The 14,617-nt window shown below is 34.5% G+C and overlaps 1 protein-coding gene across 2 annotated transcripts in view; it reads left to right on the top strand.

Annotated features, from left to right (window-relative positions):
• Positions 1-14,617, top strand: part of RIMS1 (regulating synaptic membrane exocytosis 1) — a 175,874-nt gene that overhangs the window by 32,445 nt on the left and 128,812 nt on the right. Inside the window, exons 3-6 of one of the 2 annotated variants that reach the window (XM_061989497.1) lie at positions 2,924-2,991; positions 3,713-3,823; positions 5,043-5,142; positions 9,186-9,309. In XM_061989497.1, coding sequence (XP_061845481.1) covers positions 2,924-2,991; positions 3,713-3,823; positions 5,043-5,142; positions 9,186-9,309 — 403 coding nt within the window. Of the gene's footprint in view, positions 1-2,923; positions 2,992-3,712; positions 3,824-5,042; positions 5,143-9,185; positions 9,310-14,617 lie in introns of those variants that run through there. The other variant, XM_061989498.1, reaches the window with a different exon arrangement.

Below are 14,617 nucleotides of genomic sequence, written 5' to 3'. Positions count from 1 at the left end.
TTCAGTGCAGATCCTGCTCTCTTCTGAGGGCAGAAGGTGATAGGACTATGACTGTGGGCAGCTGCAGAGGATATAGCTGATGGCTTGGAATTTACTAATGTGCAGAACAGACAGAAAGATGAAAGGGGCAGAAAGCTAAAGATTTAAGTGTGAGGAGGAGGAGGATGTGATAAGGTAGCTTGGTATCAAAGGGTGTGGGGGGAGGAAGGGATTAAAATACACAACCAAAAAAAAGACAGTAATGCTGGAAGCAGGAGATAGAAGACAGTCAGTCCATGGCAACAAAATGGAGAATGAAGAAAGACAGCAAAGGGTATGTAGTTGGTGAAGATGGGAAGATTCTCAAGTTAGCCAAGACAGAAGACATGTGAGATGATCTTGCTACCGCAGGAAGTTGGTGGGTGCATGAGTCATAGATACGCAATAATCAGGAGGAAAAGCAGCAAGGAATCTGCGACCCAGACACTGAAAAAGAGAGCAAGGAGTAATGGGGACAAGAGCAGAAACATTTTTGAGAACTTGGACACACACGTCTGCATGCTGGAGTTGACACTTGTTGCTACCTGAACATTTCTCTAATGCTGAGCAAATAGATGTGAAACAGGTAGGCAAAGTGTGTTGTTTTTAGCCAGTGGCAGGCCAGCTCACACAGGAGAGAGCTGATTTTTGGTGTTACTGTTGATTGTGTTGGAGAGCTCTGTGCCACAGGTCCCAGCTTACTGTCAGCACTTGGGGTGGTAGTCTGGTTCATAGAATTGTTGTTTTTCTTGTTGCAATTTCAGAGTCTATAAAGGTGTGAGGAATGATGCTAAAGGTAAAACGGAAAGATCTTTAACGTGAAGTTAGGCTCTCCAAAATTGCAGAACTGCAGTAGCTAATGCAACCGCAAACGACCTCATGTAGTTATGCATGCAATAACAAGCTGTTTCAAAACAAGCTTGTGCATACGATCATGTAGATGAAAAAACATTAAAGATTATATGGATTATAAAAAGTGGTACAACTTGTATTTTGTAATCAGCATCTAAATGTTTGTGAGAAGAGTGAAAACTAATCAACTGTTCAGGTAATCTTTCTTTCTTTCTTGCCAGAAGCATACTTTTTTGGGCTTCTATTGAATGCCCGTGTCCTAGTAAGAGCAGTGATCTAGCAGTACTATTTTAGAGATGTGTTTTATAAAATAAGATAGTGAAGTTGGATTGCTCAAAGTGTACATGTATTTTCTGAAGACAGAGCATATCAAGAGTGCAGAGGATATCGGCATTAAGTATCTGACTTTAATGATAAGGTAGGATTTGTATCAAATAGCTTTTGAATGACTGGTGAAAACTTGTTCCATAATGAAAACTAACTGGGACATATAATTTGGAAACTTGAAGGAAAAGAATCACCTATTCATTCAGAAAGCAGTATTACCAAACTGGTCCACTAACATATTTCAAATGACTAAGATTCTCTGCCAAGGTGAGGGTGAAAAAATATCTCAAACGAAGGTATGGATATAAACCTCAGTGAGAGATGACTATTTCCTTCAGAATCTAAAAGTAACCTCTGAAGTGATAGTTTAGAGTTTGGATTCGCTTTTGTTCACATGTTTAAAGCCACTCGAAGCTGAATGGCACAATCAGCTATGTTTTTTCTCAGATTAAAGTACATCTCTTAATTATTTCACATCAAGATTTTATATGCTACTATTATTGCAAGAGACCATTAGAAAGAGTTGTCGTTTTCATTTTTTATGATGCTGTTGCATTTTTGTTAATACACCGTGGCAATGCCCAAAGGGATGAAATAATGCTGAGGTTCAGAATTCACTGGTGTATTCCCTTTAAAACCAGTGCTAGCACAGAAATCCCTCGGACTACTTCCTGATGTATCAGTCTCAAATTTGCCCTTCTGTTGGATCTGTTCTAGCCTTCATCGTTCTCCCATGTCCTTCCCAACATCACCTGCACCTTTCCTCTTTGTTAAGAAAATGGCACTCTCAACTGTACTGCTTGTTAGTCTTCCTCTTGCAATTCCTGCTCCTCCTTTTCTTTCTTGGAATGCACAGTTACATCAGTCCTCTACCACAGACAACTGCCAGTGAAGTGCTAGTTTTTTTACTACCAACTCAGCCTTTTACAGCTGTAGTATATTAAGTCAAACTGTAGTTTCGTTAGCTTCCTGTAAGTTCATGTATACTCTCTGTGGTGCTACCCTCCACTACCTTTCTCTCAAACTCTACCCAGAGTGCCATTTCTCCCAATGAGATCATGGCTTCCAAACCACTGTTATTGATGGGTTTATTTCTGATGGATGTAGGCTATCAGTTTTTCCCAAGCAAAATGAAAGATTGCAACCTTGTATCTGCTGTTGGTACTATTTGCTCTATTTTTGTGGCTGTTTTCCTTAGTACTCTATTTATTACCTGTTACCAGCTCCCATGCCTCTCCATCTGTACAGTACCCGTTGTCAACAGTATTGAACAACTACACAGATTCTTGAGTGTGATTGACTGTTCTGTCCTTAACTATAGCTAAGTGCCTATTTTGTGGAGAAGTCTCTCTCATATCATCGTTAGCTGTAGTCCTGTGTGTTTATTGTGGAGGTGGGTGGGAGGAGGAAGACTGTGAATGCAATGCATTGAGGTCTGTTCTTGGAAGATGACCAGGCAAAGTAAAACATAGCTGGAGCGTGCAACCAGGTCTGAGGCACAATTTGTGAAAAAACAGAGGTCCAAATAACTGCATTATTATGTGGTTTTGTTTTTATAGTATTAGACTATATTGCTTTTGAATTGATAAAAGTTAATTTGAAATATAATACAGGTTTTGTATTTGCTTCATCAAACTATTGCACGTTAATACATGGAGAAGTAATCATTCATACATCTTTCTCTGTTTGAGAGATTACACACTTCTTTCTATTCATATTCTTCCAGGTGACTTGGATTATTACTGGCTGGATCCTGCCACGTGGCACAGCAGGGAGACGTCCCCTATTGGTTCGGTAAGAAAGGGCAAAAAGAAGCTCATAAGTGTGAATTAAAATATTTGCTGATTATTTCAGTTCATCAGAGGTATTTCATTTGAAAAAAAAATCTATTAAAAATATATGAAAGTTTGGTTTAATGGATCATGGAAATTGAAATCAGAAAGAAAATTGAATCAAAATATATAGTGAAATTGCCAGAATTTTAACTTGAATTAACTTTTTTATAGATATGCTACTGCATTTCACTGCACACCACAAAAGCAGCTGTGAGTGTGAGGCTGCTTTGGGAGAGATTAGTTACTTTTTCTCTTGACTTGGAGTGGGAAATGATCATTTTTGTATAGTGAACCCATAGGTTAGAAATGTGTAATAAGTTTTTTGTTCTGAAGAACGGAGTTTATGAATTCACTTTTCTGGATCATGGAATTTAAAAGGAAATGTCTAATTTTATCACCTAAGATAATTGTATTGAACTTTGAATTGCATTATGATTATAACATTTACACCTGCAGATTTACTGCTGAGATTTTTTTTTACAGTGAGCATAAATACTTAATGAAGCCAGAGTCTTACATATAATAATAGAAAGCTCAGGTGCAGTATGTAACACATCTAAAGGATGTTTTTGTCTACCATGACAGAGTGATTCAGAAATTTTATTGATTTATAAATATGCATCTAAATACAGGAAGGTGGCTACACTTCTTTAATTCCACTACCTGTTTTTTTTTAACAGCATCCCGTAACGTGGCAGCCTTCTAAAGAAGGTGATCGCTTAATTGGGCGTGTTATTCTCAACAAGAGAACAACCATGCCAAAAGAATCAGGTGCATTACTGGGGCTAAAAGTAAGTATTACATGGTTAATGTGGTAAATGAAAGAAACTTCCACAGAACTTAGACCTAGAGATCTAACACATTAAATCAGAGGACCCTCTAATTACATGGTCGACAAAAATTTATTCATTATTTTTAGTAAGTTTTGGAAGTTATAAAGATAAATTATGAATGTATATGTACTCAATCCTTCCGTGCAGTCTTCCACTCATCCATGGCAAAGGAGGTGAACCATTTTGATTTAAAAGTGTGTGTTCCTTCAGCTTCCTGTCTGCAAGTCATGTACTACATGATAAATTTAACACATTATCTTATTGGCAGCCCAGTTGGCAGGTAGGCTTCTGGATCATCTTGGATATATATCTATATTAGAGCTTCTACTAGTCATTGTGATTGCAACATTGGAAAATAGTGCTGAATGAATCAGCATTAAGTTGTTTGGTTTTGTTATAAAACTCCTCTCAGGATATTCCCAACAAAAAAAAAAAGATTGGAGAGGATAAGATAGCTAAAGAGAACAATAAGTCAGTAAAATTATATATTCTTATTTTATATTTATATTTTATTAAAACTTTAATCTCATGAGGACACTTTAAAAAAAAAAAATTATTCTGATTTTCCTGTTCTCTGTATTATTCAGTCCTCAGAAATTTCTCTCTTCAGTTGTGTTTAACAAAAGCTTAAGTTGCTGTTCTGTCCTGTCACGTACTTGGATGGAAGGCCCTGGATTTTAGCTCTAGCAGTGTTATTGTAAACTGTTTTGCTCATGTTTCATAGCAGTGTATTGCTAAGTTTTTAACTGTTGTACCAATTGCATTTTAGGATTTTCCTATGTTTGATTTGATGTGCACTTGTAATTCAAATTTAAACACTTGCCAGACATAGGTTTGCAAAAAGTATATTTTCTTGGTTATTTATTAAGAAATGTTCTTTCTGCAACAACTTTAGATACTTAGTGAAATACCTAAGATTGATTAGAAAAACACGTTAAAAGGAATATCAATTTTATTCATTCTCTGTCAGCTTTATTTCTTTTCAAGTAGATCTGGCCTTAATGTGTCTTTAGTTTTGTATTTAGGCCTTTGTAAAGCCTGAATTGACAACAGATTTGCTTATGCATATTCTAGGTTTAATTTTTAAAATCATATAGAAACCGATCTGTCTGTGTATTTATGCTTGATATGATGGCTGGTTTATGGCTTGGAAACTCACAAGTTTATGATGAACCAGGTTGTTGGAGGAAAAATGACAGAATTAGGACGACTCGGTGCCTTCATTACCAAAGTGAAGAAAGGTAGCTTGGCTGATGTGGTGGGGCATCTCAGAGCAGGTAAATCAATCAATTGCATATCAAATATACTTTCTTTTAATTATGACTTTTTTAATGCCAAACTCGACATAAACATTGGTTGTGTAATATGCCAATATTTTTTGAAATGCAGGACACTAATGTTATTATGGAATACCACAATTGCCTATGTTTTTAATTTATTATTAACTTGGATTGCTTGGATGTATGAGCGAAATACGAGACACTCCTGATCAGTGCTGGTGTCAGGACTGTGCTTCACTGGTAAATTTTTGCTTACTAGCTCAGAAAATGCTTGTTACACTCTATAAAAGCAATGTAAACATTTTAAAAAACTTTTTCATTGTGTCAATCAAAACTCACTACAGTTACTTTACTTGCATTATGGTGTCATCTCAAGGGCAATGCACTGTGTACACAATAGACTTTATTAATGTTTCTTTCAATGGGAATTGTTACAACCCAATAAAATGGTCTTAAAATATTTAATTTATAGAAGTTATATATATTGCCCTTACAAATAAGTGACTATACTGTTTTCACTTCTAAATGAAGCGAGTTGGTTTTCAAAGTCACTTCTTAGTGGTTTATATTTTTACCATGGCTCTGTAAGACTAGCAAACCAAAGTCTATGCAAAGCCTTCTTAGGAATCCAGAAGCTTGGATGAGACAGCTTGTATGAATTTAGAATAACTCCATGAACCAAATAGTAATAAAGAAGTGGAAAAGATAATGAGTCTGCAAAATATCCTACTTTATTTTGACATCTGGTTTGGTTTTGTTGGGGTTTTTTTCTTACCTAATCAGTATATGTGGGGTTAATAGTACTAATTATTACAGTTGTTTATAGATTTTAATTGCAGATTACAATTACAAAAACATAAGTTCCTCTCCACTAATCTTGAGCTATTTGGGCTGAAATATTGCATTTCTAATGACTGGTCTAGGCTGTTTTTGAAGTCAAAGCTGGTTTTAATTTCTAAAAATATTGCTCCAGCCAATATAATTTAACAGAAAAAATACATTGTTTTCTGCATGTTTTCAATGAATGAAAGTCAATCTTATTATATGGGAATAAAGCACAAAAAAGACATCAATGAGTCCTGCTGTTAGGAAAACACACTTTTTCATCTTTATGAAAAATCTCCAGAATTTGGTTAGTTGATGAATCTTTGAGTACCTTCACAAACCTCGTAAATTTTAACAAAGGCGAATATGAAGTCTTGCATCAGGAACAGAATCACCTAATACAACAGTAAGCAATCAACTAGAAATCAGCTTGGCAGAAAAGCATTTGGGGGTGCTGGAGGAGAGTAAGTTGAATATGTCAACAAAGTGTCCTTGCAGCAAATGCCAGTCAATTATGGGGCTCTATTAGCAGGACTGTCACCAGCAGATTGAAAGAGGTGGTTGTTGCTCTTCATTCAGTCCTTCTGAGGCCATATCTGGAGTGCTGTCTCCAATTTGGGTTCCTCCAGTACAAGAGAGGTACTGACAGAGTGAACCAGGGACAGAGACACGAAAAGTTGACAGAACTGGGTTTTTTTCGGACTGTCAAACAAAAGATGATGGAGTGGTCTGATTCTTGGTTTTCCCTGGCTAATGGAAGGTTGAAGAGAGCCCAGAGCTGGGCTGTTCTCAGAGATGCATGTCAATCACACAAGAAGCAATATACACAAGCTGGAATGAGAGAGATCTTGTTTGTCAAAATCTATTTTTTTCTAGAGATGACAGTTAAGTCTTGAAACAGATTGCCCAGAGATGATGTTACGTATCCTTTCTTTGAGATACTCAAATCTCATCTGGTCAAATCCCTTATCAACTTGGTCTATCCTTTGATGTTGGCCCAAATTTGAACAGGAGTTGGAGCTGGTTGGCCCCCAGAGGCAGTTCCAAATTACTCCCAATCCAAATTACTATTTTAGAAATCAAGATAAAAAAATCAGAGGTTTGCAGCATAGGTCTGAAAACTTTCTGTCTCTGCTGAACATGCATCAGTAACTAGAGGCAGAATGCAAGATGCATTAATGTTTCTTTCTAGAGGCATCGTAGGTATTCTAGGAAGTATGCCTCACTAGCATAAGTGTCTCCATAAGGCTGTAGGTATCCTGTAGGTTCTGCCAGCCAGCTTTGTGCAGGTGTCTTGATTATGCTGAACAACTGCAGTGTTAGATATCCAAGTTTTCGGTATATGGATGGTGTTTTCCCATTTCCATGCCTATTACTGGTAATGTATGTCTTACACACAGCATCTTAGATTAATGAGACAGTATAAAAGGGCTCGGCTGCTCAAAAAGGTCAGGAACTGGACAAGCTAAGCAAAAGGGTAATGGTGGTGACCTGGTTAGAAGTAGCAGAAGTGTCATTTCGCTCAAATCTTCATTTGACTCTAGTTTTCATTAAGTGTAATTGGAGCCATTTCTGTTAATATAGCATTCTGCAATGATCTTATGATTAATCTTGACAATTCTTCGTTTTTTCCCCCCACTTGTTTGATCTTCTAGTGACTCTCAAAAGTAAAAAAACCGCTTAAGTCCTCTAAAATAGTGATACAGACACTTTGAATTATCCCCTTCAGGCTTCTCAACCACATTACACTTATTTTGTCTTCTCCAAAATGTGATGGATTCATTACTGTGTAAATTAGACCTAAATCACGATTTTTAGTGTTATAAATATAGCATATGTCTCTGTCAGTTTTTACTATTGAATTATGTCAGAAAGCTGGCCAAATTTTGTTGCTTTTAATGCCTGGGATGCTCTTGTAAATCAAGCCAATTCTCTTTAAAAGAAACAATACCTTGCTTTAGGAAAAAAATAACATGTTTGTTTTTTTTCTAGTAGTTATTAACTTTAAAATACATTGAGAATTATGGAATAAACTCTGTGTTTTCACTGAGTTGTACAAAATTTTAAATTAAGGTCCTAGGAAACAACTCATTCCTGTTCCCCACCAACATAAAATTATGTAATAAGTACACGAAATATTTTCACTAAACAATGTGGTAGGTCAGCGGGCATTTATAGAGTCAGGCATTAGAAGGCTCTCATGTTTTACAAAATAGTGGAATACTCTGTGCAGTCCTTTCTTCAAATACTAAAATATATGCTATTTGGGAAAAAGAACTGACAATTGCTGAACATAAAGACAAATTGAAGTTATGTATTTTGGTAGACAGAACTTCAGTTTGGATAGTTTTCCTTGGCTTATGAACAAGCGTAGGTTTGATCATTTGGCTTAGATCTCCTCAGAAAGGATCAAAGCTACCAGCTGAAAGGTTGTTCCTGACTGAATCTGATACATTTAGATCATTACCAATAAAAAATTTTTCATGGCATCAGATAGTGGTTGTGAAGTTTTGACTGTTGCATATCATAGGATGTAAGAGTGTAAACTTACCCTCTGGTTCTGCAGTTTAATAGTATTTACCAATCTTTCTTTAGAAACCTTTTTATAATCAAGTCAAAATACAATGTAATGTACTTACTATTTAAATTCCAGAAATGGCAGGCTGAAAAAAATAGTTACCTAAATAACTTTCACATCATGTTTTCCTTTCTGTTCCCTCTAACATCCTCGGGAGATATTGGCTCACTCCTTGTTTTTATTTTTGGTTTATATGACACACTGAGTGGAGACTGTCCTTTTTTTACAGAAATCAGAATGCGCAGCATATAAAATGTAATAAAATGTCATGATTTTTAAAAAGGCTTAAGAGTAGGTATTTATATTTTTAATTTTTGAGGATTAACCTGTTTTCAAAGTTTATTACTACTTGTTAATAAAGACTCTTGTTCAAAGACTTTTCCCTTTCATAGCAGAATAACAGATCTCGTATTATTTTGGAAATAATATGATGTTTTCTTTAATGTGTACCGTATGTACAAATTGTAGCTGTATTCTGAGAAAGGAGCCTTGACAGGGTCTCTAAACCATTTTTTAGGTTTCAGCACAGCTTTTTAATTGAGTTTGGGTAATGCTACTTGGTAATACAGATCTCATAAATGTTTTGCACTTCTTTGTAAAAGAATGTGGAAATGAGATAATTTTCTTTAAATTAAAGGGGATGAAGTTCTAGAATGGAATGGTAAACCCTTGCCTGGAGCTACAAATGAAGAAGTTTACAACATTATTTTAGAATCAAAATCAGAACCTCAAGTTGAAATTATTGTTTCAAGGCCTATTGGGTAAGGCTAAAGACTTGTTTCTTAATCACAGTTATTACTTCTACTAATGAGACTTTTAATGGGACAATTTGTGACTTTATTTTTTATGTCTAAATAATGGAATATGACTCACTTTAAATTATTGATGTTCTGTACATTCCATTTTCTTCACTGCCATTTGCAGTTTTGGGTATTTGCAGTGATATAAGTATAAATGTTGCTTTCTGTACGGTCAAAGTTCTAACAAGGTTTTTGCCAGGCAGAAAAGGAAAACAGGTTGATCAAGTGGAACCGTGCATGAAAAAAACCTAGTTTTTGGGCTTTCAGCTTTACTAAGTCTTAATATCTGAGTATTTATGAGTAAAAGGAGGTATCAGCAAACATTGAACATTGCAGAATTTTATGAAGTCAATGTCAGTAGGATTTTAAACAGACCTTCTTTAAACAGCTAAAAAAAGGAAAAGTCATATCTGTTAGTTTAAAAATTGCATTTTAGTCGTAACGATTGTGGCATCAAAATCAAAAGTTAAACTAAAAAGTTTATTAAACAATTATCATTATAATAAGCTCTATGTATAATCTTATTTTTTATGTATTATAAATTTATGTCTGGGATTTTATAATAACAATTTGTATATTATTGGTTTCCCAAATAAACCTTAGAAAGATGATAAAGTCTGTTCAAATTGATAAGTTTAATGGGTTTGACCGTGCATTTGTCATGATTGTTTTAGTGATATTCTACTCTCCTTCCCTGAATGTGACTCTATTAGGACTGTTTTGAGCTTACAGGATTGAATACGAATCATATATTGTTAATTCAGTTTAAATTGCAGAACAGTCACATGATTAAGAATAGGAAGTGAGTCTTGGCTAGTTTAAAAGAAAGATTAAAAGGATTTACATCTCTCTGTAGTTTGTCCCCTTCCTAGATTTCATGTACACTCACTGTGAGTCTCTAATTACCACTGTCCTATAGGTCGATGGTAAACTGTTTACTTCTTAGGAAGGCATGATTGTCTAATTTTGAATTTGCTAATTTTCATCGTAATTATAAATGTAACCATTCTAAAATTCTGTAAGCTATCAGTTTTGGCAACAAAAAATAATTCTCTATTCTAAAATATTCTTTTACATTTATTTCACATCAGCTTATGATTTTGGATTTTGTCTATACTGTGCAAGTGTAGCTATGTTTTGCAAATAAGTTCTGCCTTGTTAATGGCAATCCCTATTAAAAGAACTCAAATAAAACTAACATTCATTGCTAATTCCAGTTATGAGTTTGACCTTCTCATGGAAAAAGAAAGCTTGATGCAATAATCGTGGTTGTTAAAGACTAAATTTACTATCCAGATGGAGACTCTTGGGGAGTAGAAACCTTATTTTACATTCTTTATTTGGATAAATTAGGAGACATTCCTGACTGAAAATTGAAAATTCAGTCTTGCATCTTTGTAATTTAAGATAAAATGTTGTAAGGAGGTTTTTGGAAATCTAGTTTTTATGTTTAAATCAGCAGAAAAGAAATATGTTGCTACTGGACCTGACTTGAACTCCACATCTCAGTTGAAGAAAAACTGAACATTGATTTGTAAAACTGTTGTAGAATGAAAGTGCTAGATTAGTATTTTAAATCATAAGCTTTGGATATTTTAATTTCTATCAGTATATTTGCAGATGTCCTGTTTCCATAAACTTTTAAGATTAAACCAATTGAATTATTTCAGTTTATTAGTTTTATAAATCTAATGCCTTCAAAAAGTGAAGTACAAGGTGACCACATTCCAATGAAATATTCTTGAAGTAAAACAGAAAATAACACAACTGTTGAACTGAAACATAGAACATGGAGTGCATTCAAAATCAAAGAATGTTTCTGAGTTCAACCAGTGAATTTTACACTAAAAAAGTGTGCCCAGATATAATACCAATAAAATGTAAAATTTTGCTTTGCATGACACATGCATATTTTTATCCAGACATAGACAAAAATAACGCACACCAGATTGTGCTTATATTTTCAGATAAATGGAGTCTTGGCACAGAGCATTATTCTTATAAGAATTGTGTCTTGATTGATTTTTTTGTTTGTTTGTTTGATGGTTGGGATGGGTTTTTTTGAGAAGAGCAAAGACTGCCTTTAAACAACTAGAGCAGATAACTTTGAAATTTAAAAGGATTGCTTTTTTCCATCAATAATGAGTTTAGCACATTGAAATTTAATTGTCTTCCATCTTAAATGAAGAAAAATTAGCAGGCATGTACATACTGCACAGGTTTTTTTAAAAATTATAATCTATGTAGATTGTGCTACATTGTGGGAATTGTATTTAATCCAACAAATCTTGTGTACTGAAGTTTTGTGTCTACTTTATGTGTTGACTCAGCTAAATTTAAGCTACTTGATATAGCATTAAATAGTAATCCGTTACACTTAAAATTCCAGTGAGGAAATAAGTTCCCGAAAGGCCTGAAAAAAGATGTTTTGTCTGCATAATTTAGGTGTTTTCATCACTCAGTATTAATAATGCAAATAATGTACCAGCACTTTTAATGGTCTTGATCTAAAAAGTCCTAGCATATTAGGTCTAAAAAGCCCAAATATGACACAGTTTGGCTAAAGTGAATAATGGGAGGACTCTAAGTCCACAAATTAGGCTGCCCACAAATTAGACTGCCAGTTACAAAATTGATATCGAAACGATTTGCTTGGTCTTGTAAATTTGGATTGCTGTGTCTACCAGCAAATGTAATTTTGAGTAATGGATAATTGTTGGATGTTTATTAGAGAAAAACGTGAAACATGTAACACTATTAGCAAACGGAGGCATAACAACAATTAACAGTATAACCACAACAGTACTGTGAAAACTCCATCGAAACTAATTGATACTAATGCTGATGATTGCAACGCAAGGAAGATAAGAAACCTTAAAAAAATAGAATTAACGGGTCAGCTAGCTAAATATAAAGGGAAGAATTGCCTATGAATATGCATATGAAAATCCTCTAGCAATATGCTTTTTGGAGAAGAAACCTAGGATGGAAACTAACTCACCGTTTCTTGTGTGCTTGGGTGAGCTCTGTGGCATAGTGCAGGTAAAAAAAGTGTCTTTTTCATTTGTTTGTTTTCATTGTTGTATGCTAGCTATCTTTGCTTGGGTTTTAACAGAGAATATTACCAGAATCATCGTTTCTGTAGTGTGCTGTGCATGAACTGCTACTGTGCTCTAAGTCCTGAGGAGGAGGTTGAACCTCCATCACAGTCTAGGCAGTACTGAATTACAGTGTTGCTCAAGTAATATAATTAGTGCAAACTGCAGATTGATCTATAGGTACTGATGGGAAGTAATGGGTTTGGAAATAGAAGCATTAGTACTGAGGATGGGCACTCTGAAACTCTGAAAACTCTGTAGAGTGAAGAGGATGATGCTTCTGTCCCTATAGCAACCTAGAAAATTGTGAGTTACAATCACGTTTGAATTTGGTTTGTATTCAGGAACCAAGCTATTGACTATAGCTCTCAGAGAAATTGTAGCTCTTTCTCTATATTACAAAGTAGTGGTACTTACAAACCAGGTATAATTTGGTTTAATTTATGTATTTATTGGAGTGCCTTCCAAGGTAGAGACAGAAAGACAAAGTTTGATGTTGACAGTTCTTTACTGGAAGTGTGGCTATCGTTACTTTTCTGACATTCACATTGCTCTGAAAGGGGAGTAAAATTTTGTTACTATTTTAAATAAGTGGCTTTGCACCTTTGTACTTTGTATTTACCATTTGCTTTGACTAGACTAGTTTTAAATATTTTAAGTCATGGGCTCCTATTTCTTCTGAAGAGGTTTTCTTTGTAGATGATAGTGTCAGAATATTTGCTGCAATGCAAAAACGAAAGCAGGCTAGATTAGACCAATTGTCTTGCATAAGAAGTTTCAGATTATAGTTTCTTTTTAGAATTTTCATTCTTTAATTAAAATACTAACATTTTTTAAAAAGATCACTCCTACATTTGATAAAGTCTAACACACCAGTTATTTTTCCTGCATGCATATGGTAGTTATGAAATGGTTGTGTAAAGTAGTTTATTGAATTAGTAAGAAATTCACATATAGACAGAAGCATAGCTTCAAATTACGTAGTGTGCATCTCAGAAAGCAGATTTGTTAATGAAGCTTGTTAGAATATTCAGCTGTGAGTTTGATGATCGGTACTACCACCATAAATAAATAGATTTATTTATTTAAGCAATCACACTTGATTTCTTTCTTTCTTTTATTTTTATGTCTTGCAGTTCAGTTTGTACCTGTACTTAAACAAGATAAATATATTAGAGAAGATATTTCCCATCAATAGTTTGTGTGTGTGTATATATATATATATGTGCATTTATATATGATTCTCACTTAGATTTATTATTATTAGACTTCTATATGTCAGTCTAATAGTGTGAAGTTCCCTTAGTGTCAGTATGAACCAGCTCTTAAAGTTATATGTGGATTTAATATTTGCAGCTTATTTTTAGGCTTTTTTTTCTATTTTATTGTTGACAGCACAGAAAAAACCCCAAACCAAATTAATTTTAGTGTCTTTCTTCACTCACTCAAGGATTATGAAACATGACATCGTAGGTTGTGCTTTCCATGTTGAAACACTCCTTGCATGTATGATCCTCGTTTAGATATCCTAAACCTGATGTTACTATGAACAATGCAGATGAGAAAGTTCATGTTCTAGCACAAGAAAACAATATAAACTTAATGTTGTTTTAAGCAGAACATTGAGTTTGAATGTGGTAAGTAAATATTTCAGACTGATGAGAACTGCCTTGGAAATTCTGCCCTGGAAAGAGAGAAACATTAAGAGTAAGAATTCTGCACTCAGCAGCCCTGCTGTGCAACAGGTTGTTAATCTGCTTATGTTTGTAAAGTAGAACTAGGCTGTATCAAGAATGAGTAATACAGTTATATTTCCATGAGTTTGAGGAAACCACAGCACTCTTGAATTACAAAGGCAAAGAAGCACATTCTTCTTCAAGGATGTGAGACATAAGCTGATGTGAGATGTTAACTTGGAGCTTAAATACACTTTCTTTAAAACACAGGAACCAGCAATTTAAATTGCAGAATATCAAAAGGCAATTTAATGAATTGAGCACTGTTACGTTTCTTTTTCCTTAAGTGTCTGTTTCTTTTTCATAAGTGACTTATATACCTAGGAGCCTTAGTTTTACTAATGTCCAAGTAAGCAAGATAGTGTTTCTCTGAACACAGAAACACTTGTATATTTTTTAAATGCTCAGATTTAAACTTAAAATCTTTGAAATATT

Source organism: Colius striatus, chromosome 2 (genome assembly GCF_028858725.1).
Source record: "Colius striatus isolate bColStr4 chromosome 2, bColStr4.1.hap1, whole genome shotgun sequence".
Classification (NCBI taxonomy): Eukaryota; Metazoa; Chordata; class Aves; order Coliiformes; family Coliidae; genus Colius; species Colius striatus.
The sequence above is the reverse complement of the archived record's forward strand: the minus strand, read 5'-3'. Positions and strand labels throughout refer to the sequence as shown.